At 39.9% G+C, this 26,589-nt stretch overlaps 1 protein-coding gene across 11 annotated transcripts in view; it reads right to left on the minus strand.

The window, feature by feature from the left end:
• The window catches only part of PEAK1 (pseudopodium enriched atypical kinase 1), a 296,021-nt gene that overhangs the window by 8,952 nt on the left and 260,480 nt on the right, over positions 1-26,589 (minus strand). For all 11 annotated transcript variants that reach the window (XM_070573667.1, XM_070573619.1, XM_070573625.1 and 8 more), the window contains one exon: positions 17,404-18,149. In XM_070573667.1, coding sequence (XP_070429768.1) covers positions 17,404-18,149 — 746 coding nt within the window. The remainder of the gene's footprint in view (positions 1-17,403; positions 18,150-26,589) is intronic.

Below are 26,589 nucleotides of genomic sequence, written 5' to 3' on the forward strand. Positions count from 1 at the left end.
CATAATTTTTCAAACAAAGAGAGAGAGAAAGAAAGAAAAACGCATCTTTCCTCTGAGTCCTGAGAGCCACCTGACCCAGCAGGGAGGCTCTCTGATGATGGGTTTGGTAGAGGGCAGCTAAGGAGGGACGGCTGAAGTTGAACACCTCCATGCCAGAGTCAGCCCTGACAGACAAGCCAAGACCAGCAGCATGTTCTCATCCAAGACAGGCCAACCTAAGGCTAAGAGAAAGAGAACTGTTTGGCCATTCTGTAGTTTTCACTATGTCAAGTAGCAATGAAAAAAAACTTGCCATCTTATGGCTTAGCATTAGAAGCAGAGAAGATATTCTAATTGTATATGCATGCACGCACACACAAACACACACACACTTTTACAAGATTCCTCAGAGCTTTGTGAATAGATAAGAACATGGATACTACAACAAGAATTTATGTTTAGCTTCACAGATCAACCTGAGATAAAGGTTCAAATGATTTACAAAGAAGAAATGATAAATTGTTTAGTTATTTTGGATGTTCTGAAGGAAAATGGCCTGCCTAGATAGCTAATCTGAGTAGGTGGCACCTCCTTATCTCTTCATCTTACAACATGTAGGCAGGCTGAAGAATAATGAGTCATTCTAGTTTTAAGGGAAAAGGAAAAAGGGAGAAGACTGGAGTGTGAAAGAGGAAAACAAAATACTAGGGCTTTTAATTGGTTCATAACCATGAAAACAGTTACAACCAAAACACAGACCTACGGAGATTTCCATGATAGGATTTCTCATATGATGAGTATCTCATAAATCTTTATTATGGAGCCTGCAATGATATTAATTTAGGAAGGAGCATTATATTATTCTATGCACCACATAGTAGCCATTTTTCAAATATTAATAACTTGACTCCCCTAGTTTTAAAAAAAACTTAAAATGACCTGACTTCAGATGATAAATTTATAGTCCAAAAGTTATTTCAAAAAACAAGGCACTCTTTCTAGAACAAGTGCACAGGGTTCTTCCTGCTGCTTGTTGTTTTTTCCTTCTTCCCTTACCCAGTATTTTCTCTACTAGGGATCAAAGTTAACTCTTCTTGGTCTCCTATTTTCATTTATCTTTCTTGAAAGGAATTCACATTCCTCCTTTATAAAGGGTAGCTGCCTTGAACTAGAGGAGTCTCAAGAAAGATTCCACTCCCCAAGAATGAATTCCACAGGACTCCTAGGTGCCCCCAAATTTTGAAATAGGAACAAAACTGGAGCTGGAATGGCCCCATATTTTCATGTAAGATTCCTTCTTTCTATAAGAGAAAATCATCTCACATATTATTTTTTTTGACTATGTATGGGAAAACCTATTTAAAATGTGGCCAATTTTGGCAGATTCTGTACTGTTTACATATTTTGAATGGGAAGAAAAATGCTATGAGAGCCTGAACCACAGTGACACTAGAGGGAGCTGCAATATTAATACCAGGAGTCATTTACAAGTAAACTGTGCAGCAAGAGAACAAAACCAGGCTGGTAAAGGTTGACTCCTATAAAATATGCCAGAGGTCCTTTTTCTGGACAAGTTTTTGGTTCTCTGAAGGTGGAATGCCAAATTCATGCACAGGGAAAGCTTCGTGTGAAGAGCACAAGCTGGAGAAGATGCCCATCCTGGGCACAGTGACCTTGCCTGCTTGCCCACTCACAGGGCACACCTTCCTGAGCTGCTCCTCCAGAGGAAGCCAGAAGAACATCAGAATGGAGAGCCAGCCAGCTTGGAGTTACACACCCGCCAATGTAGATAAGGCACTGTCACAAAAACAGAGGCTTGAGGGGAAGATGAGTCCTTGTCTGAGTTAAAGATGAGTGAGGACAGAGAAGCGGAAGGAGAAATATTGATTCATATCAATTAAGCATTCAAAAAGTATCTGATGGATCCTCAGCACTTCTCATCTGTAGGACAGAGCATCCTAAAGCAATCCAGCCAGAGTCCCAAATACAGTGGGGTGGGGAGCCCCTTAACCACTGATAAATCATTTGTTGGAAAACGGCAAAAAAAAAAAAGGCTTCCAGAATCAGAGCCAAATTACCCTCTCTTAAGACCTTCTCAGACCCAGGTCAAAACACACAATACTTATACAATCCTGATCTTAGTAGGGAAACAGAGTTTGACAACTGTTCCTCACATACAACCTGAAAAGTTTAATTCTAAACATTCATATCAGTACAGGGGCTCATTTTCTGTGTTGCTCCTGGCAACTGCTCTGCATACCTTTGAGGCAAATTTGCCATTAAAAGCATTTCTGTTTGTAATAATCATCTTACCCTAGACAGCTAACTTAAAAAGCAGGCTGTGGGGGCTTTGACTGTAACGCTCCATTAAAAGCAGCTGGGAAGGAGAAGACAGCATTATGTTTCTAATACTACTTACCCTTTCAGAACGCCTACAGTGCCTGGGACCTACAAAGAGGATATACATCTTGCCACCCTTTCAGTGTTGGGAAATGGAGCAGATATTCAGTTTAAGGGAACAAAGTAGGGAAGTGGGGGGAAAAGTTAGACATTTTGGCAAAACAGGATGATGTGGCTATGGAATAAATCAGTTGCTGAATGGAGTCATATTATCCATTCTTCTTGACTTTTCCTCCCAAAGGCTCCCTGAAATGCTGATGTTTGGGTGGTTGTTGTGGGGGGGGGAGGGGGGTCCTGCTCTCTGTCCTTTTTCTCATTGACACACTCCTTTCAGCAACCTCATGGCTTCAACCATCTTGACATACTGCTGACTTCCACATCTACATTTGTAACCCAGATTTGTCTCTGAGCTTTAGACTCATCTATACAATGGCCTACATGATTTCTCCTCATGCTTGCCCCATCCCATAGATGCCTTAAACTCAACATAACCAAACCTGAACTCTTCTTCCCGCCAAACCCTGTTCTTACAGTATTCCCTCTCTTGGTAAATGACTTCATTATCTGTCCCACCATCTGGATGAAAAATCAAGTTCACTCTGGATTTCTCCTCCATCTTCATTCCCTACATCTAATGAATTACCAACTTCTATTGATTTTGGTCCCAAATAACTTTCAAATTATCCTCTTTTCTTCATCTTGCCTGGACTAGTACAAAAGATTTCCAACTTGTCCCCCTGCCTCTCATGCAACTCCCCTCAAACCCACTTCTCACATGGCCACCAGAGACACCTTTCAAAACAATTGGATATCACATGCCTATATAAATTTCCTAGTGGCTCCCCATTATTTTCAGAGTCCTAGCCTGGACTCCTTTTCCAGCCTTTTTTCTCACTCTCTTCCACGTTCGCCACATTGAACTGCGTCCAGCCAGCCCCGCTCCTGCCCTCCAGGCGTTCTCTCTGACTGCAGCCCTTCCTCACCCTTCAGCTGCCTGAGGGATTCCTACTTATTCTTTCAAGGCCTTCCCACATGTCACTGGTCAAAGAGAAAGCGATAAATACCCCAAGCCTTCTTTCTGTGTTTCTTCTATATCTTGTACATGTCTCTGTTATTATAGTTACCATATTTTTAAATCTATCTTAAGAGTAGATATTTGTATCTTTAGGGTCCAGCACAGAGCAACGCACGTAGCATATGCTCGATATGCCTGTACAGAATATCAAGAAGGGCAACATCTGATCCGGTGTAGCCACAGGGTTTATTTACTCAGAGCAGCTAGAATAATCAACAGCTTTTATGAAACAGACGAAAGTTGGCAAGGTGATGGGGAGGGGACAATGGCAGACAAATCTAAGTAATAAACACTCAAGACCTGGCTACACAAGTAAGTAAAATCTGAACAAAGAGGGCTGACTCCGGAGTCCAGGCTGCCCTGCAGTAGTTTTTCACTGCACAAAACTACACAAAACAGCATTGCTCTTCATCATTTCATTCAATTTTCTTTCGTTTTCTCCAAAGAAAGCAATAATTACAAAATAAAGGACTCTTCAAAAATACTCTATATTAGCTCTTATTTTTCCATTATGGGCCCAGTCGGCTTAGTATGCCTTCAGCCTAGTTCCACTTTATTAGCAGGGAATCTCATTTCCATTTCCGCTATATATTTTACAGTGTCTCAGTTAACCTTAAGTGAGACGGATATTTTTGGGAATAAATTGTAGAAGGACAAAAATGAGAAACACTGAACATCACACCCACTATACCACCTGTGTTAATTTTGTCACATTATACAAAAAACTGCAAATGGGAGAGAGTATAGAATGAAAACCTGCAAATTCTAAATTGATATCCAGTATTTGGTACAACCTTGCTCTAAGAATATAGGCTGATCGCTGACTGACCTCAATTCCATGATCTGCCTAGGAGGAGTATTGCTTCACTTGGTGCTACAGAGCTAAGATACACACACACTCAGTGCTGTTACAAATATATTCGAAATGGATTAAGTATTTAATATACAAATGTTGTCTGGGCCCCAAGTACTCAGAACTCCATGCTCTAGGAATCTGCTATGAGATCTGCCAGGTAGGCCAGGAAATTTATAGCTTGAATTGCTGCAAAAATGTTCACATGCCCAAAAAAGCCATTTTGGAGTCTAGAAGAGAAATTCAAGAAGGCAATTGTATAAGATTTTACTATTTTATTTGTGACTTGTACTCATTAAATCTTTTCACGTTCCCGCTCAGCATATGGATCAGAAGAAAATCACTTGTGTTCCTAAGCCAGTAACTTAGCCTGACAGAATGATGTCCAGGATGTTCACACTAGAGAAACTGAGGCACAGAAAAGTTCAATAACCAGCTCAGGGTCCAGATTAGGAATTCGATTAATTTGAATCCAACTTACAACTCCTGACTATGTTCACTCACCTTATAAGTGAAAGCCACGGCTCCCTTTTCCCACTAGACAATTCATTTTGATTCTAGGTTTACATGAGTAGCTAAAATCTCTCCTTTCTAAACCAATTCCCGGCTGAGATTCTCAGGAACTTATTAATGCATTCAGCCCTGAAATGAAGCGGACACTGACCTAGGATGGCTATGAGTAGGTATAGCTGGCTGCTGATCAATGGCTTTCTGTGAAGTTTCAATGTTGGACATATTTCTGTTGAATTACAAAAGTGGGAGTGGTTTCCCCTTTGTAGTTTTTCTCCTTGTCACTAAGCCAATAATTAATTGCCTGTGTCTATAGTTTAAACTAGTTGTAAATTCCTACCAATCACAGTTATTCCTGTTAATGCTTTTTCATTTAGTGTCTTGCTTTCTCAGCAACCACCCAAATGAGATAAACAGAGACTCTGGAGTCAAAATGCAATAAAAGATGCTGGTCTCCACAGTTAATCTCTACTTTATTACAAGCTTTTAACAAGATTCTTGGCATAGCTGGAAGAAAGGAAGCAGCCTGCTGTAACAGGGACGTGTACATCTTCACTGAGCATTGTGTGTTCCATCCTTGAGAACAAAGACCTGGACTACCGTAAAAAGAGAAGATATCTACTACCCTAAATTTGGAACTGTTGGAAAAATAAGTCAAAAATTTATGCTTTTTGCTTATGTGAAATTTTCATCATCTTCCTCAAAGTAATTTCATCCAAGTTTCTTACATGGTCTCACATAGCAGCATTTGTTATAAAATGATCTCATAAGAGCAGTGAAAAAAAGAGCATTCCCCTGAGACTGGGCCATAATTTTAACAACTGTCCACTCTGCTTCTAGGCAAAAGGCTGTCTCTGTCATTTGTCCATTCAGGGATAACATTGAGGTACAGCAGGGCCAGGTGATTGACTCAGGTATGGTGTAATAGGACAGGTTCCACATAGGAGTCAGGAGGCAGCCTGCCATGAAGCTGGTGACCCTGTGCAAAAGTAATTGTTCTTCTCTGGCCTCAGTTTCCTCCTGTGTAGAATGATGAATGCCTGCCCTTCTAAAGTTGACTTGAGTCTACTTTGAGGATTATGTGTTTGGTAAGTGGCTATTGAGATTCCTTGAAAGGGGGAAAAAGCAAGGTAGATGTTATTTAGAGCAGGGAAGTTTTAAGTTCATGCTTAACTGTATGTTAAGTTTTATTTAGAGAGCAGAGAAGTTAAGGGCTAGAGGCCAGCCAATATGCAGCCTGCAGAGACAGATGGTCCGATCTGCTAGGTGGTAGCTCATCAAATGGTGATGAGGGGATAAAAGGAGACACGAGTGAGATAGAAACAGAAATTGAAGGTTAAATATTGTCTGGGCACCAATTTGGCCTTTCCTTCACCAAACACTTAGAAAGTAGACTGTGCTCACTGCTTCCACAGACTCCACATTCTATACTCCCTCTAACTCGCTGCATCTGATATCTGCTCTTACTATTACTGCCACTGTATTTTCTTGAGATTTACCTGTCTTTTCCTCCTTCTGCTCAAGCCTTCTGCAACCTTGGACTCTGCAGCCTCGGACTCTCTGATCTGTTGGTCCTTGCTCTTTGCTACTTCTTTTCCAAACGCTCCTGCTTTGGGTCACTTAGATATGTCGGCCTTTCCCCAATTGGCAGACCTGCTGCTATATTCTTGTAAATTCCCACAGTATGAACTAAGTCAAGCCTATGAGAGGACTGAGTAACCATATTTCTGGGCTTGACCTCTCTTCTGGGTACCTAATCCACATTTTTATCTGGCAACAGGGTTTCTCTCGACTTGGCTGTCCCAAGGGCATTCTCCACAGAGAGCTCATCTTTCTGATTCATATTCTAGTTAATGGCATCACTATCCTCCTGGGGTTGTTCCTTCTTGAAATTTTAGCAACACTGCTCTTATCCTACATCCAGCCACTCACCGACATGGTCTACTGCCTGCCTCAGTTTTTTTTTTTTTTTTTTTTTAATCACCTGCCCCTTCTTTTCTGCTGTCCTATTTCAGGGTCTCATTATTATTTATCTAGACTATTGCTATAGCATATTGAGTGCTTTCCCTGCTTCCTGTCCTTCTAGACTCTTCCACCACAGTTTTCTTCCAAAGTCATTAATCTTATGTTATCCCTCTGTTTAAAAATCCCTAGAGGCTTCCCATAAAACACAAAATAAAGTCTAACCTCTTAAGCTCATCATTCAAAGCCTCTAATTTTGGTCCCAAATCTCTCCATACCCTAATTTTCTACTATTCTCTCCATGCACTGTATTTACCATAAAGAATAGTGTGAACTAGGCACAAGAGGCCCTTTTTTACTGGTCCTGAGATAAGTGTTAACGACCTCTTTCATTCATTAATTTCCATTCATCTTTACATCTCTGCATACCACTCTGAATCTTCATTATAATCTGTCTTAAGAGTTATTTATGCCTTTGTCTTTCCCACTGGAATATAAACTCCTTGAGAACAATGCCTTTGTCTTATTTATATGTATTTCTGCAGACCCACACAGATATCACAATATTTTACACAGTAAATGTTTGTTGAAAGGTCAAGAAATATTTATTGAATACTCACTATGTACACAATACTGTATTAGATAGTATATAATGCTATCTAATGCTAAGGATATTAGAATAATAATATAGTGGTATAAGGATTGATAAGCCATGGTCCCTCCCATGGGGAAGCTCAAGTACAACAGAGGGAAGGGAGGCACATCACCTTAGTTGTGTAATGGTGGTAGTGTATAACTGCACAAGAGTAGCATGAAAGCGCAGTGACAGAGAAATCCACTAGGTATTGAGTGGGGACACAAAGAGGAGCCATCAACATGTTCTCAGAAGATTAGAGAAGGAAATGCAAAGAGCTGGATTCTTTAAGAAAACATAGGAGATTTCTAGGTACATGAGAAGAGAGTAGAAGAATAAATAGCTACCATTTACTGAATACCAAACGGTACTCTGGGCACTATATACATCACTATGTACATATCAACTTCTGTGATTTTTCACAATGGCTTTAAGAAGAATAAAATATTTTCTCCATTTTACAGATAAAGACACAGGCTTAGAAAAGCTAAGTATCTGGGCCAAGGTAACACAGCTAATAAGTTGCTAAAGCACAAAGTTAAACCCAGGTCCGTCTGACTTAAAAGCCCAAATTCTTAACCACTATGTCAATAGTGCTTAAAAATTCAAAAGCACCTAGGGGTGCATGCTAACAATGTAGTTTCCAGGCCTTACTTCCAGAGATTCTGATTCTGTAGGTATGGGATGATGCTGAGGAAACTAAATTTTTAATGAGGACCCCTCAGGTGATTCTGAAATTGGTCACCTGCAGATGACAATGCTCTGCCTAGAAGAGCAGCCCAGACAGAGGAACTACTGGGTGAAAAGCCAATAGCATTAAACAGGAGCTAGTTATAATTTGTGCTAGAGGATGGGAATATGGAGATGAATAACTCAGGATACCAGCCTTCAAGAAGTTCAGTGTCAAATGATCCAAAACCTCCAATTCCTTAGCTTTTTCACCAAAGACATTATGATATCCTTTTTCAAAACAAAATCAAAATCATCTATATCACTACTCTAACATAGGAATTATTTGCATATTACCATTTTATAAGTCAATTTTTCTTTTTTTTGTTTGCTGATGAAGAATAGACCTGAGCTAATATCTGTTGCCAGTCTTCCTCTTTTTGCTTGAGGAAGATTCACCCTGAGTTAACATCTGTGACAATCTTCCTCTATCTTGTTTGTGGGTCACTGCCACAGCATGGCTACTGTTGAGTGGTATAGGTCTGCACCAAGGCTGCCGAAGTGGAGCACACTGAACTTAACCACTCAGCCACGGGGCCAGCCCCTGGGAGTTAATTTTTAAAAACTTAGGATCACACTATTTGGTATTTCGCTATTTTCAGGTGACATTTTACAAAAAATGTTTTCCATGATTTTATATAGTCTTCAAAATTACCATTTTTAATGGCTGCAAACATTCCATTGGGCTGATGTACCATAATTTATTAAATTGTTTCCTTATTATCAGGCAATTAGTTTGTTTTCAATCTTTTGCAGTGCTAAAATTCTTGAGGATGTTAGCATTTAGTAGCTTTCTCTCATAATTTTAAGGAAAGATGTTTACATCTTTGAAGTAATGGGAAAGAAAATATCTACGTGCAGAACCTATCTAAATATGCTCAGGCTAGTGCCTAATATTAAATAATAATACTAGTGAGTGATCTAAAGAATGGTGAGCAGTAATTTTCCATTATTCATAACAGTATTATATTTTAAAAAATTTTATATGTACTTTTATAGTTTACAAAAGCAGTTTTACTATACAGACATATATACATTATAACAATTTCGTGAAGTAGGCAGGGCAGTTGGTATCCATTCAGGTGAAAACCAAGAGAGATTACATGACTTCCTTGGGGATACACAGTGATAGATTCAGATTTCGACCCATGTCAGTTGACTCCAAATCTACTTTTCTTTATTCTGTGTTGTGATATCTTTTAGTTTAAGACCAATAAAATAAAACTATTCACATTGAATGAAAAACAGAATAAAGCTATGAACTAAATTGTGTCCTCCCAAAATTCGTATGTTGACACCCTAACCCCTAATGTGGACATACTTTCTCTCCCATCCCCTAACACCCCACGTGAGGACAGCAAGAAGGTGGCTGTCTACAAGACTAGAAAAGAGTCCTCCTTTCCAAAACCGGGAGAAAATAAATTTCCGTGGTTTAGGCCATCCAGTCTGTGGTATTTTGTTAGGAAGCCTGAACAAACTAAGACAACACCCAAAGTAAAGCTCTTAGCACTCTATCACTGAAGTGGATTTGGTAGTTAAGGGGTAGTATCCTTTGACTTTCAAATTGCTAAATTCTAGCACTGACTTCCTTTTGCAACATTTTAAAGATCTTTTAGTCTTTTCAAGAGACTGTCACCACCTGTTAGCCTAATTTAAATTCCATTAGTATAGGAAAGGATATTTTAAGAAGACAAACAGTAAAAAGTTGTTTGTGTGAGCCAACTGCTGGTCTCTTTTGCTTATCTCTGCAAAGGTAGGGCTCACATTGTCCTAGTAGTTTCTTTCCTAAGGTTGTACAATCAATGGGGTACTTCTAGAAAGGCCCAGAGGGTCTTCAAAGAGACATTTATATTTGCCATTTAGTGTAAAACATCTTTTCCCAAACCTGCCAACAACTCCCAGTATAAAATCACTTGCCATCTGTTCCTTGGAGATTGCTTTTGCATCATTACAAGCAAAGAAATCAATATCAAGACTATTGATTTGGGAGAGACAAGATTGCATAGTAACAATACATAAAGTTAGTCAAGCCCTTCTTCTCAAGTGCTTTGAAAGAACAGAGATGCTCAATGCTCCTTTCTGAAAGAGATACTCATCCTGCTTTGGAGACTTTGTAGCAATAAAGGCCTAAGATAGGTGAGGCCCCTACCCCAATTGATAGAACAGCTTTTTATTGCTACACAGAATCTCAAAATGCCTTTTTAGACTCAACAATAATGTATTAACTCAAATCCAGATCCCCCCTCTCCGGTTTACTTCTCAGTTTAATTTAAAAAGTGTGGCCTGGGGCACAGGGTCACTCCACAGTGCCACCAGACAGTTAAGTGGTGCAGGTGTTGCAACTGCAGAGAGCAGGAGCTGAAGGTCTGGTCCAAATACGTATTCTGTCTCCATAGACAGGTAAGGCAATCATTTACCTTGTCCATTAATTTACCAAGATACTATCTGATCTTTCTAAGTCAAATTAACACCTAAAAGTCATTTAGATCTGCTAATTCGTTTTGAACCAGTAAACAGAATCAGTAAAAAGGGACTATGGGAATGGAGAACATTACTTCAAATTTACACAGAGCTTTGTGGCGGTATTTTTTTTCTTTTTGATTGGCACCTGAGCTAACAACTGTTGCCAATCTTCTTTTTTTTTTTTTCCTGCTTTTTCTCCCCAAATCCCTCCAGTACATAGTTGTATATTTCAGTTGTGGGTCCTTCTAGTTGTGGCATGTGGGATGCTGCCTCAGCGTGGCCTGATGAGTGGTGCCATGTCCGTGCCCAGGATCTGAACCAGTGAAACCCTGGGTTGTGGCAGCAGAGCATAGGAACTTAACCACTCGGCCACGGGGCTGGCCCCTGAGCTTTGTGTTTTTAAAAATCCTTTCCCATGCATTATCTCACTTGATCCTAACCTCAGTCCCACAAAGTAGGTGGATTATCACTGTAAAAACCTGAAAGAACAGGAAATTGAGGCTCAAAGATTGTTACTCTCCTGAAGTAACCTAGGGAAAATGCTAAAGAATAGCAAAAGAAGTGAATACTTATCAGGGACATTTTGTTCTCTTTTAGCCAAATAGCCCCATAAGATGGGTACCATTACTATCCCTTTTTAAAGCTGGGGAAATTGAGACTCACTCAGAGTAGCAATTTACGACAAAGCTACAAAGTCACAGAGACAAGATTTGGACCCAGATCTTTTGGACTTCAAAGTCCATGCTTTATTGGGTTCTGGTTCAAGAGGGTGCTGTAGGAAAATTCTGAACTCAACTCCCACAGACACACTGAGTCTACAGCTACATATGGAACACTTTCCTCTTTAAAAAACCCTAGGGGCTCGCCCTGTGGCAGCAGTTAAGTTTGCACGTTCCACTTTGGTGGCCTGGGGTTCGCTGGGTGCGGACACAGCACCGCTTGGCAAAAGCCATGCTGTGGTGGGCATCCCACATATAAAGCAGAGGAAGATGGGCACAAATGTTAGCTCAGGGCCAGTCTTCCTCAGCAAAAAGAGGAGGACTGGCAGCAGTTAGCTCAGGGCTAATCTTTCTCAAAAACAAAACAAAACAAAACAAAACAAAACAAAACAAAACAAAACAAAAACCCCTAAAGGCTGGCAGAGGATGACTACACATCTGGCAAACAAGGAGAAAACCACACTGAAGTTAGTAGGAGAGGCTGGGACATAAACTCACCACAAACCCCACCCCTAGGTGCAGTATCCCATAACTGGTAGGGGAGGGAACCCCAAACCCAGAGCTTCTTCCTGAGGAGCCAAGGGTTCAAATCCCACTCACATCAGGCATCCCAACTTTTAAGACATTCACTTGAGAGATGAGCCTGCAAAACATCCAGTTTTGAAAACCAATGGGGTTCACGGTCCAAGGCCCATGAAACCATAGCGATCTAAGAAAGCGCTGTTAAAAGGCCCATGTGCTGGAACTTACCTGCCGCAGGGCCCAGTTCAGAGGCAGCCAATGTGCCCAGACTTAAAGCGAAGGCTCACCTGCTTATATTAAAGAGGCAGCTTGAGGGACAGGCATCTAATTTAACACACTATTCTAGGAGCTGCTGGAACACTCTCCAGGACAGAGACTGGTGGGTGCCATTCGTGTGTTCTGCCTTTGCTGTGCTTCAGAGCACCAGTACCTCCGGAAGTCAATTTTACAAGAAGCTGTCGCCGAGGGGATGCCTCTTGATCGTCTGGCTCTGGAGGCCAGGGGAGCTTATGTTCCAGGTCCCATGGGACTATAATAATCAGTGTCACCCAGAAAGGAGCTCACACCCCTGTCTGGCACCCTGATTTTTGTGACTGCTGCCAGGGTACACCTCTATATCACCTGGCTCTGGTGGCCAGTGGGGCTTATTATCATGGGTCTTATAAGACTGGAACCAGTGGAGAAAGAAATCTTAAATAGCTACCACCCTCAGGGCACAGTAAGAAGTGACAGACCCAGCAGCTAGATCTTTCTGTGGAGGGCTATTAGCTAATTATCATGACTGTGGCCTAAGGGGCAGGCTTCTAATTAAACATACACCTTGGGGATGATGGTAATCTTTTCCAGAGACCTTAGAGGGTGGGTGCTATCTTCTCACTCACCCTCTGATGCACTCCAGAGGGCCAGTGTTTCCCGGAAAGGAGCTTTACCTGGGTCTGTGACCTGGCTTTTCTGTCTGGTGTCTCAATTTTTGCAGCTGCTGCTGAGGGGAAGCCCCTTGATTGCCTGGCTCTGGTTGCTAGGGGGGCTTGCATTCCTGGGTCCCATGGGACTGTGGCAATCAAGGCTCTTGGCAGACTACCACTCCCAGGGCACTGCACAGAGAGTGGTCTGGGGCTCACTCCCCAGTATTTCCATAAAGGAGGCCTCTTTGCTTGACCTGGAACTTTGGCCTGAAGGGTAGGCTTCAGGTTTGACACATATGGTGGCCTATGGAGCTTCTCTCAAGGAACATAGGCAGTGGACACCATCTTGGTGCTCTCCCTCTGTCTTGATCCAGCTCATGGGTACCACCCTGAAAAGAGCTTATACACTTGTCTGGAGCCCCGATTTCTGTGATGGCGCCCTCGGGGACACCTCCAGATTGCTTGGCTTTCCTGGCCAGCAGGGCCTCTGCTGTGGTCCCATAGGACTGTATATATTTACATACTTTTAAAAGCTGACGCCTGATGGTCCGGCTTCCAGTCAGCCTGAATCTAGGTGCTGAGATCCTCCCCTTTGAGACACTGATAGGTCTTGGCACATCCTCAACTACTGGGAGCTATTAAAAACATTGCAGGCTGCTTGGACAAGCACAAAAGCTTGAGAGACAACCAAGAACTGAGGCAGGGCTGACCAACAAGTTTCATCTCTTACATGAGGCCACTACTGTAAGACTGGGAGAGGTGAGTTTCATCTAGTGTATAAAAGCCAATACAGAGAGTCAAGCAAAATGAAAAAACAAAGGAATATGTTCAAAATGGAAGAACAAGATAAAACCTCAGGAAAAAAGCTTAATGAAATGGAGATAAGTAATTCACCAGATAAAGAGTTCAAAGTAATGGTCATGGTGATGCTCACTGAACTGGGAGAAGAATGGATGAACACAGGGAAAACTTCAACAAAAAGATGGAAAATATAAGAAAGTACCAGATAGAAGTCACAGAGCTGAATAATACAATAACTGAACTGGAAAACACACTAGAAGGGCTCAACAGACTAGAAGAAGCAGAAGAAAGGATCAGTTGACTGGCAGACAATGCAGTGGACCTCACTGAATCAGAGTAGCAAAAAATAAAGAAAAAGGGAGAAAAGGTGAAGACAGCTTAAGGATCTTGTGGGACAACATCAAACAGATTAATATTTGCATCATAGGGCTTTCAGAAGGAGAACAGAGAGAGAAAAGGGTAGAAATCCTATTTGAAGAAACAATGGCTGAAAATTTCCCTAACCTGGAGAAGAAAACAGACAATCAGATCCAGGAAGCCCAGATGGTTTCAAATAAGAGGAACCCAAAGAGACCCACACCAAGACACATTATAATTAAAATGTCAAAAGTTAGAGACAAGGGGGGCCAGCCTGGGCACAGAGGTTAAGTTCACACATTCGGCTTTGGTGGCCTGAGGTCCGCCAGTTCGAAATCCAGGTGCAGACCTATACACCGCTTGGCAAGCCACACTGTGGCAGGCATCCCACATACAAAGTGGAGGAGGATGGGCACGGATATTAGCTGAGGGCCAGTCTTCCTCAGCAAAAAGAGGAGGATTGGTGGCAGATATTAGCTCAGGGCTAATGTTTCTCAAAATAAAATAAAATAAAAAAGTTAGAATAAGGATAGAATATTAAATCAGCAAGAGAAAAATATCTTTTTACATACAAGGGAACCCTCACAAGACTATCAGCAGATTTTTCAGCAGAAATTTTACAGGCCAGAGGGAGCAGCATGATATATTCAAAGTGTTGAAAGAAAAAAACTTCCAAGAACACTCTACCTGGCATAGTTATCATTCAGACGTGAAGGAGAGATAAAGAGTTTTCCAGACAAAAGCTAAAGGAGTTCATCATCACCAAACCAGTCTTACAAGAAATGTTAAAGGGACTTCTTTAAACTGAAAAGAAAGTCCACTAATTCGTAACAAGAACACATATGAAAGAATGGATCTCACTGGAAAAGTAAATACACAGTAAAAGTAGCAGATCAATCACTTATAAAGCTAGTATGAAGGTTAAAAGACAAAACTAGTAAAAATAACTATGATTACAACACTTAGTTAAGGAATATACAAGTTAAAAAGATGTAAAATGTGACATCAAAACATAAAACATAGGATGGTAATAATGTTGACTTTTACAATAGGATCAAACTTAAGTTATTATCAACTTAAAATAGACTGTTATAGATACAAGTTGTTATACATAAGCCTCGTGGTAACCTTCGGCAAAAACCTATAGTAAATACACAAAAGATAAATAGGAAAGAATCTGAGCATACCACTAATGAAAGTCATCAAACCACAAAGGAAGAGAGCAAGAGAAGAAAAAAGGAACAGAGAACTACAAAAATAGCCAGAAAACAACTAACAAAATGGCAATAAGCACATACCTATCAATAACTACTTTAAATGTAAATGGACTAAATTCTCCAGTCAAAAACATAGAGTGGGGGCCGGCCTGGTGGTGTAATGGTTAAGTTTGTGCACTCCGCTTTGGCAGCCTGGGGTTTGCCAGTTCAGATCCCAGGCACAGACCTACACACCGCTCATCAAGCCATGCTGTGGCACCATCCCCATACAAAATAGAGGAAGACTGTCACAGATGTTAGCTCAGTGACAATCTTCCTCAAGCAAAAAGAGGAAGATTGGCAACAGATGTTATCTCAGGGCCAATATTCCTCACCAAAAAAACAAAAAAACCCCAAAACAAACCAAAACAAAGACAGAGTGCCTGAATGGATAAAAAAACAAGATCCATCTATATGCTGCCTACAAGAGACACCCTTTATCTTTTTTTTTTTGAGGAAGATTAGCCCTGAGCTAACTACTGCCAGTCTTCCTCTTTTTCCTGAGGAAGGCTGGCCCTGAGCTAACATCCGTGCCCATCTTCCTCTACTTTGTATGTGGGACACCTACCACAGCATGGTGTGCCAAGTGGTGCCATGTCTGCACCCGGGATACGAACTGGTGAACCCTGGGCCGCTGAGAAGTGGAATGTGTGCACTTAACTGCTGCACCACTGGGTTGGCCCAAGAGACACCCTTTAGATGTGAGGACACACACAGACTGAAAGTGAAGGGATGGAAAAAGATATTCCATGCAAATGGAAACCAAAAGAAACTGGAGTAGCTATCCTTATATCAGACAAAATAGACTTTAAAACGAAGAATGTAATAAGAGACAAAGAAGCGTGTTACATAATGATAAAGGGGTCAATCCAACAAGAAGATATAATGTTTGTAAGTATTTATGTATCCAACATAACAGCACCTAAATATATAAAGCAAATATTAACAGATCTAAAGGGAGAAACAGACAGCAATAAAATAATAGTAGAGGACTTTAATTTCCCACTTACATCAATGGATAGATTATCTAGACAGAAAAGTCAATAAAGAAACTTTGGCCTTAATCGACACATTAGACCAGATGGGCTTAACAGATATTTACCGAACATTCTATTCAAAAGCAACAGAATACACATTCTTCTCAAGTACACATGGAACATTTTCTAAGATCATCTGTTAGACCACAAAACAAGTCTTTATAAATTTAAGAGGACTGAAATCACATCAAGCATCTTTTCCAACCACAATAGTATGAAACTAGAAATTAATTACATGAAGAAAACTGGAAAGTTCACAAACATGTGGAGATTAAACAACATATGACTGAACAACCAACGGATCAAAGAAGAAATCAAAAGAGAAATAAAAAATTACCTTGAGACAAATGAAAATGGAAATGTAACAAAGTCCATGCTTTATCTGTAACCTTGATGAAACCTATGGCTTACTGTTACAGAGAATATAATTGGACAAGAATTCTTGATGTTAATAATTTTAGCCCTCTTGAAAAAGTAGGTTGTCTGGAATGGGTGCAATACATTTAAGAAATTAATATGTGATCTAATGGACAAAGTGTAGGCTATGGAGTCAGAGAGATCTGTGTTTAAATCTCAGCTCTACTAATTGCTAGCTGTGTGACCCTAAGGAAGTTAGCTTACCTCTCTGAGTTTTACTTTCATCATCTGTCAAATGGATAAAAAGACCTTAACCTCATAAAGTTGATGTGAAGATTAAATTATATAACACTAATAAAGTTCCTGCACATCAACAAATATTGGTTATCTTCCTCTATAAAAATGTTTCTCCAGGAAGCAGAGGAGTATAGAGCAGGGGTAGACAAGGGCCTCTTTTTTGCTAGAGAATAAAGACAGAAACATGGAGTGGAAGTCACATTAACAGACCTCATTTATATAGGTAGCCTTTGCAAACAATCACAGCTCAAGGATTACCTACTTTAAGAAGACTTCTCTGACCTCTAGAGTCTGGGTGAGGTTCTTCTAAGCTCCCCCAGAATTCTGTTTACCTCTGTCTTAGCACTCAGTATACTGTGTTATAAGTCTGTCTCTTTACATGTCTGTTTTCTCCTCTAGATAATAAGCCCCCTGCTTATTACAATATTTGGTGTAAGGTAGATGATCAACAACTTTTTGCTAAATGGAGGCATGGAGGAAAGAACAGACCCATCCCAATAACAGTGATTTGGATAAGGTTAAAGTCAGATTTATAATATTTCCTTACCTTGACTGCATAGCTATTAAGTGGATCTTTTGCATATGAGGCTGTGTAGTAAACTGCATCACCTGCCTCACAACATGGCTTGTCACTGGTTAGCCTGAAGTCCGACCAGCTGTCCACCCCAAAACGGAGCTCGTCTTTCTGCCCAGCCATGAAGAGGTCTTCGCATTTAATAGCCAGTTTCTTCAAGGCATCTGTATGAAGGCTTCGAATTTTACCCACGACTTCTTCCCGATTCTCAAGTCCTCGATAAAGTGCTTGTCTCTGTGGCTTCTGGATGCCTCGGCCCTGTCTGCAAGAGGGACCACGTCGGCTGGACAAGGACTCCATGCTGTTGGAAAATCTATCCTTAATACTTAGAGTAGTTAAGCTGGAGATGCTGTTTGCTGCTGAAGGGACAGGTCTCTCCTTGTGCAAAGGTCTCTCCAAGGAGTCATAAGACTCAATGTCCAGTCCCTTGAGTTCATAACTGATGGAAGAGCCAGCACTGCTGGCATCCCAGTTGGGGTCGATATCATAGGTGGGATTAGCCAAGACACAAAGACTCGTTTCCATGGATTTTTGGAGGTCTTTGGAGAGTGGTTCTGTATTGGCTCTTATGATCGTTTTCTTTGGCAGTGGGGGTGGTGTAGGTTGGGAAGCATTAGGTACTTCTTGGTCAGTTTTCCCACCAAAGGCAATGGCATCATCCAAAGCTCCCTTAGGCTGCCGTGGATGCTTGGGAGGTATCATGGCTGCTCTAGATTGCCCTGTATTATTTTAAAAGAAAAAAAAGAATAAGTAAAGTTTCACTCTTGTTACATAATTGAAACTTAAGCAGAAATAAGTGAGGTTGCCATGAGATTGTAAGAAGTCAATGCCTTCATTCAAAATAGTAGAAGAAAACAATCAAAGAACACATAGCTAAACATTAAAGGTAAGAATCCAAGTCTTGGTGGGAGCAACAAATGTGAAAAATGTCTCAGCATTTCTGTGCCAGAGGAACAGGGTGATGGGCTTTGTTTAAAAAAAAAAATCCAGGGGCTGGCCTCAGGGCCTAGTGGTTAAGTTCAACACGCTCCACTCTGGCGGCCTGGGTTTGGTTCCTCGGTGTGGACCTATACTATTCATTAGCAGCCATGCTGTGGCAGTGACCCACAGACAAAACAGAGGAAGACTGGCACAGATGTTAGCTCAGGGTGAATCTTCCTCAAGCAAAAAGAGGAAGGTTGGCAACAGACATTAGTTCAGGGTGAATCTTTCTCAGGAAAAAAAAAAAAATCCAGATTCTCCACTCCTGCCACTAAGTGTGCTGTATTTACTATACTAGAATACTAAGGAGTGACAGAGACTCAAATAATTGCATGTGACAGAGTAGGGATAATAGCATTTGTGGATAAAGAAAATATTTGGGAGTGTTATTAAAAACAAATAAAACTAGCACTGGGATCACTAGACTAGTGATCAGAAGACACTATTTTGTTCTTTTAACTTTGTTCCAAAGTTATGTTACATCGTATACAGCACTTGCCACTTTTAATCCAACACATATGAATACAATTTCATAAACCATGTTATTTTATTTCACTAAAGAGATTCCGGCACTGCTTAAACTGTTCTATGTATAAGATTACTGTGATTGTGGTAAAGGCAACAGTGTATAGGAGCAGTCAACAGCTGTTCCAAAGATCATCCACAAACTCTTATGTGATTCTATTTTATTTTGGGGGGCATATAACCTATGATTTAAGAGATGTGACTTTTGAATATCTCTTACAAGCCTGATAGCCAATCATCTCTGCCTCCTTTCTACCATTTATGCTTTTGCTGTTAGTGCTGTGCAGTAAATTGTGACTCCTTAGCAACCCTGTGTACAGCAGAGCAGAACCCTGCCCAATCTTTTTGCGCCATCCTCTCACCTTCTGGTGGTGTTTCAAACAATGCTCCACTGCTATTCATAGGGGTTTCATGGTCAACTTTTTCAGAAGTAAGTGGCCAGATCCTTCTTCCTAGTCTATCTAGTCTGGAAGCTCTGCTGAAACTTGTTCAAGATGGGTGATCCTGCTGGTATCTGAAATACTGGTGGCATAGCTTTCAGCATCATGCAGCTGCCCCAGTGTGACAGCTGACAGATGGGTGGTGTGGTTCCCTAACCGGAAAACAAACCTGGGGTGCAGTGGTGAAAGCATCAAATCTTAACCACTAGACCACCAGGGCAGGGTAGTATTTATGCTAAGAATGAAATAAAACACACATGTGTGATCAATGATAACTTCCATGCTTACTGTATAATGGGGAAGGGGCATTATTTTTTTAAAGACAGAGAAATATGCCATAAAACTTTTATAAAAGCTATTAAAATTAGTAATGTTATTAAAATGGGGCCTCCACTCAGTATTTCAGAGTTAAAGCATAATGCTCTGTTATGGGTTGAATTATGTCCTCTCTCCCAAAATGTTGAAGTCGTAATCCCTCTCTGGTCCTTGTGAATGTGACTTTATTTGGAAATAGAGTTTTTATAGAAGTAATCAAGTTAAGATGAAGTCATTAGGGTGGGCCCTAATCCAATATGACTGATGTCCTTATAAAAAGAGGAAAACATCATATGCAAACAGACACAGGGAAAACACTATGTGATAACAAAGGCAGAGATTGGAGCAACAAAGCTGCAAGCCAAGGATGCCAATGATTGATGGCTATCACCAGATAGATGCTAGGAAGAAGTAAAGAAGGATTCTACTCAGAGTCTCAGAGGGAGCACGTCCTTGCTTACACCTTGATTTCAGATTCCCAGCCTCCAGAACTGTGAGAGAATAAATTTCTCTTGCTTTAAGCCACCCAGTTTGCGGTACTTTGTTACAGCAGTCCGAGGAAACTAATACATGCTCCTACTGATGATTAGAACAGAAGGTAATGGATGGTCCTGAGGATGATAATGAATAATTATGGTGTTTTTAAAAATTAAAGTCATGTCCTTGTAGCAATGCCAAGGGTAAGGACAAATATAAACTATGATTGTAATAACAATATATTCCATTTAACATGCATAGAACTCTCTTCAAGAATACCTAAGAGTTTATACAAACAATGACAATGTATACAGCAAACCTGAGGTTCCCCTTTCTCCACCAATGGCATGAAGCAATATATATATTGTTTTACAAGGAATAGAGCTACATTACATACAAACATAAACAAAAAAATATGTATATATAGCCAGCATGAGAATGAGAGAAAGAATATGAGAATGATAAGCTCCAAGAGGGCCAGGACTTTTGTTTTATTCACTCTTGTATCCTCTATGTCAAGAGCAGAGCCTGTATATAATAGATGCTTGATAAATATTTCTCGAATGACTAAAGAAATAAATATTTAGGGATAAAAGAGAAAAAGTGGTAAAATTGTATAGCTACCTATGACAAGGGAAAAAAATGACTCAGTAATTTTAAAAATTCCAATAAAGAAAAGTCCAGGACCATATGGCTTGATTGATGAATTCTACCAAATGTTTAAAGAAGTATTAACACCAATCCTTCACAAACTCTTCCAAAAAACAAGAGGTGAGGGAATACTTCCCAACTTGAAATCTATGAGGCCAATATTAACTATATAAAGACCAGATAAAGACATCATGAGAAAACTAGAGACTAATATCCCTTATAAATGTAGAAACAAAAATCCTCACAAAATACTAGCAAACTGAATCCAGCAACATACAAAAATGATTATACACATGACAAAGTTGAATTTACCCCAGGAATTCAAGGTTGGTTTAACATCTGCAAAATCAATCACTGTAATATACCATGAACAGAATAAAGGGGGAAAACTCACACGATCACCTCAATAGATGCAGAAAAAGCATTTGGTAAAAGCCAACACCTTTTCATGATAAAAACACTGAACAAACTGGAAAAAGAAGGAACATTTTCAACCTGATAAAGGGCACCTACAAAAAACCAAGAGCTAACATCATACTTAATGGTAAAAGACTGGATGTTTACCCAGAGATCAGGAACAAGACAAGGACTTCCATTTTTGTCACTTCTATTCTACACTGTACTGAAGGACTTAGCCAGGGAAATTAGAAAAGAAAAAGAAATAAAAACATCCAGATTGGAAAAGAAGTAAAACTATCTCTATTCATAGATGACATAATCTTGTATGTAGGAAAGCCTAAGGAAACCACAAAAAAAACCAATTAGAACTAACATAGCAGTTCAGCAAGGTTGCAGGATACAAGATGAATATGCATTTCTATACACTATCAATGAACAATCCAAAAAAAGAAAAACAATTCCATTTACAATATCATCAAAAAGAATAAAGTATTTAGGGATCAATTTAATAAAAGACGTGTCAGGACTTGTACACTAAAAACTACCAAATCACACTGAAGAAAATTAAAGACCTAAATAAATGGAAAGATATCTTAATGGTCATAGATCAGAAACTCAGTATGTTAAAATAGAAACACTCCCCAAACTGATCTAAGGATTTAATGTCATGCTTATCAAAATCCCAGTTGGTTTTCTTGCAGAAATTGACAGGATGATCCTAAAATTCATATGGAAATACAACGGATCTAGAGTAGCCCCCAAAAAAATCTTGAAAACGAAGAACAAAGTTGGAGAACTCATATTTCCCAATTTCAAAACTTACTTCAAAACTATAGTAATCAAGATTGTGTATACTAATATAAGAATAGAAATATAGACAAATGGAATAGAATTGAAAGTCCAGAAATAAACCTTTACAATTACGGTCAATTGATTTTCAACAAGGATGCCAACACAATTCAATGGGGAAACAATAGTCTTTTCAACAAATGGTGCTAGGACAACTGGATACCCACATGCAAAAGAATGAAGTTGAATCCCTCCTTCATTCTATACACAAAAATTAACTCAAAATTTATCAAAGATCTAAATGTAAGAGTCAAAACTATGAAACTCTTAAAAGAAAACATAGGAATAAATCTTTTTGATCTTGGGTTTGGCAATGGTTTCTTAGATATGACACTTAGAGCAAAAGCGAAAAAAGAAAGAATAAATTGAAATTCTTTTTTTTCAACTTTTTTTTTTCCTTCTTCTTCATCTTTTTCCCCTCTTCTTCTTCTCCCCAAAGCCCTCCAGTACATAGTTGTATATTCTAATTGTAGGTCATTCTGGTTGTGATATGTGGGACGCTCCCTCAGTGTGGCTTGATGAGTGGTGCTAGGTCTGAGCCCAGGATCCAAACCGGTGAAACCCTGGGCCGCCGAAGCAGAGTGCGTGAACTTAACCACTTGGCCACGGGGCTGGCCCCTGAAATTCTTAAAAATTAAAAACTTTCGTACTTCAAAAGACAACTTCAAGAAAGTGAAAAGACAATTCACAGATTGGGAGAAAATATGTGCAAATCACATATCCAATAAGAGACTTGTATCCAGAATTTATAAATAACTCTTAGGATAAAAAGATAAATAACCCATTAAAACTGGGCAAAGGATGTGCATAGACATTTCTTCAAAAAAGATATACAAATGGCCAATAAGCACATGGAAAGATGCTCAACATCACTATCCATTAGGTAAATGCAAACCAAAACCATGAGACACCACTTCACATTCACTAAGCTAGCTATAATAAAAAAGATGAAGAAGTGTTGGTGAGGATATGGAGAAATTCAAATGCTCACACACTCCTAGGAAGAATCTAAAATGGTGCAATCACCTTGGAAAACAGTTTAGTAGTTACTCAAAAAGTAAAACATAGAGTACCACATGACCCAGCATTTCCAATCCTAGGGATATATCTAAGAGAAATGAAAACATATGTTCATACAAAAAGTTGTACACAAATGTTCATAGCAATATTATTCATAATAACCAAAAAGTAGAAACAACCCAAATGTCCATCAACTGATGAATGGATAAACAAAACGTGGTATAGCCACACAAAAGAATATTATCCAGTCCTAAAAAGAAATGAAGTACTGATATATGCTACAACCTGTATGAACCTTGAAAACATTATGCTAAGTGAGAGAAGCCAGTCACAAAAGACCACATATCGCATGATTCCACTTACATGAAATTTCCAGAAACAAGTAAATCCAGAGAGACAGAAAGCAGATTAGTGGTTGCCAGGGACTGGTGGAAGGGGAGAATGGAAATGGAGAGTAACTGCTAGTGGGCTTCTGTTTGGGATGACGAAAATGTTCTGGAATTAGATAATGGTGACGGCTGTAAAATTTTGTGAATATACAAAAACTCATTGAATTCACCTCTAAAAGGGTGAATTTTATGGTATGTAAATTATATCTCAATAAAGTAAATCAACAATCCAGTCTTAGAAACCACCACAAATTCAGTTTTTAGTCACATCGTTCCATTCCTCTGTGTAGGGCCTTGGCATTTATTGCACTCTTCCTGTGATGACAAGGCCTCCCTCCCAGAGTTGCCCCAGCCCTATTGAGCCTCAGCTAATGTGAGAAGTCAGAACCATAGTTTATGTGGAAGATGAGAGAAATATGCTTTGTAACAAACCTTCATTTTCCAGTTGCTGGCCCAGACCTTCAGAGATGATGTGCGATGGAGAAGGTTAGAAGCAGTGAACTGCGCCAGCACCTTATCATCCTTGCTTGACTACTGTGACAGTCTCTTGCTATCGCTGTCTCCAGTTTGCCTCCCTCACCGCAGTAGCCATTAGAGAGATTTTTTTAAACACCAAAGCTGATCATGGCACTCCTCTACTTAAAAACTGCTGTCCTTGAGAATCTGGACTTGACCCTGAGAACATAATTTTCTTTGCTCAAGCACAGAAAGCAAGCTTTTCATGACCTAGCCCTGGTTATACTTGTTTGTCCTGTAGTGTTCCACCTTGCATCTTCAGTCAGAGCTACCAAACTGCTTGCAGTTTCTTCAGGACTCACGGCTACTTCATACTCTGTATCTCAGGCTGACCCTTTTCCAGGAATGGTTTCCCTCTCCTCTTATCTTTAAACATTCTGCGTCTGAGGAGAGTTTCTTACTCTACTCCACCTCTCCTTCCTTAGGACCTCAGATATAGCCTGTGAACATTTCTCTCTCATGACTAGAATATTTGCCTTGTATCCCTGTCTGAATTTCCTACTGGTTTTCTCATTGAGGGCAGAGATTGTGTTTCATTTGTAAACCTAGGACCAAGCAAAGAGTCTGGCTGAGAGGGGGGTGGAATGAAGGAAGAAAGGAAGGAGAGAAGGAAGGAAGAAGGAGGGGAGGGAGGGAGGAAGAAATAAATGAAGAAACTAGAAACATGAACCTATTCTCACCCCTTCCAATATGGGCCCAAGAAGAGGCTTTATGGGGTGCCATTTTCTACCCATTTCTCCAAATTAGAACAAACAAAAATAATCATGGATAAGGAAGGAATGAAGATTCCAAAAGTGTTTTCTGTTTGTTTGTTTTTTTAAATTACCTCAGAACTGGCAAGTGAGATAAGGTCTATCACCATCAGTAGCTCTTTAATGCTTATCAGAGGAGGTGGAAGAGGGCCGATCATGCCACTTTCCACTACCTATAGAACAAAGTCCAAACTCCTCAGCAAGTTGGTCAAGTCTCTCAGTCTTATCTACCACTATTTCTCATCAACCCTCCCACTTGAATCACTTACTTCCTGTTCCTTTGATATGCACTGTTTTTATTTTTACATCTCTGCCTTACTAAAGGTGTTCTGTCCTAAGCCCAGTTCAAATGGCCCTTCTCCACTGAAGCCTTCCCCACTCTCTACTCCCTATTTTCAAACTGGGAGCTACCACCTCTTCCTCTGTGTTCTCTTATCACTTTTTTCTCTAACATAGCATTTCTAGCCTTTTATAACGTCTGTGTATTTTTTGTCACATTCCCTCAGAACCTGGTGTGGTGTGAGACATGCAGCAGGTGTGCCATAAATGGCTGCTGGACTGAAGGAGAGAGTCAGCAGAGTTGGTCATGATTCCAAAATGAAAATGAACAGCCAAGGCAGTAAGGAAACAAAGATACTTAATAGTGGCTTCTATTCCCAAACAGCAGGATACGATCTCTTGGGAGCTAAGGAGATTTCCACATAGGAATCAAAAACTTTTGCCTTCCAAATAAACTATGAGCATTCCATGGCCCATGCAAGTAGGTCAAGCCATTCTCCCAAGTCTAAAAGTGTTTGTGTTTTTATTTTTTTCCTCCAAGAAAAACAAGTTCTACTAACTGAATTCCAATCATCTGGGTCAATGTTTTAAATGCTTGGTATCTCAGCTGTTTTTATTTTAAAACTTTTAATCCTGTACATTCCTCTCAAGGCTCTGGGACCAGACACTAAAACTCAGCTTTCAGCAGGCCTGATATAATATCACATACTCTACGTTTTTGTGGCATACTAGCTCTCTAAACAGAAAAAAATAAATTATGTTTTAAATCTTGCCTTGCTATAGACTAAAAAAGTTCTTTTGGACAAATATGTTTGACTAAACCACACTCAAACCTTACTGTTCTCTCTTTTTGAGTTTCCACACTCTATCTCTTTACTTTTTCCCCTGTTTAAAATTCTTCAGACTGAGAGATAAGGCCCTATATCACATCTGCAAAGCAAATGACGAAGGATTAAAGGGGAATAGTTTAATGACACTACTTCAAAGAAGCCAAAAAGGTGTTTAAAACTCCTTGAGAAGGAAAATGATTGATATAAGACTCTTAAAACTTATAAGATCAACATTTTAAAGATGATTGCATACTGAAAAATGCAAACTAATAACTAAACCATTATAGAGATATACTGAAAGGCACTATCATAGGAGACACACTAAGGACAAACCACAGCAAATGTTTGCTTAAGACCTGACAATCACTACAATCTTAGGGTGCTAGAGAATAAAGGCACTTAGTGATGACCCATTTGGACAGTAGCAGTATGCTAATGAGTACAATTAGCTCTTTATTCCAACAAGACAGAAATGTCAAGGTCTCCTGGGTGGTCTCCCTGCCTCCAATAGTAGGTCCCAGAATCATCTTTTAAAAATCCTGATCACGTCCCTCTATTCAAAATTCTTCAGTGGCTCTCCATTTCCTCTAGGCAAAAGATATACTCATTGTGCTATACACATACCATTTATGATCTAGCCTTGTTTTTCCACTCTGTCTCATCTGCCCGACTCTGCCTCTTTTCACTCTGCACTTAAGCTACTCTGAGTTAATTACTTGTAGTTAGTTGAACATTC

Source organism: Equus przewalskii, chromosome 1, assembly GCF_037783145.1.
Source record: "Equus przewalskii isolate Varuska chromosome 1, EquPr2, whole genome shotgun sequence".
NCBI classification, from domain to species: Eukaryota; Metazoa; Chordata; class Mammalia; order Perissodactyla; family Equidae; genus Equus; species Equus przewalskii.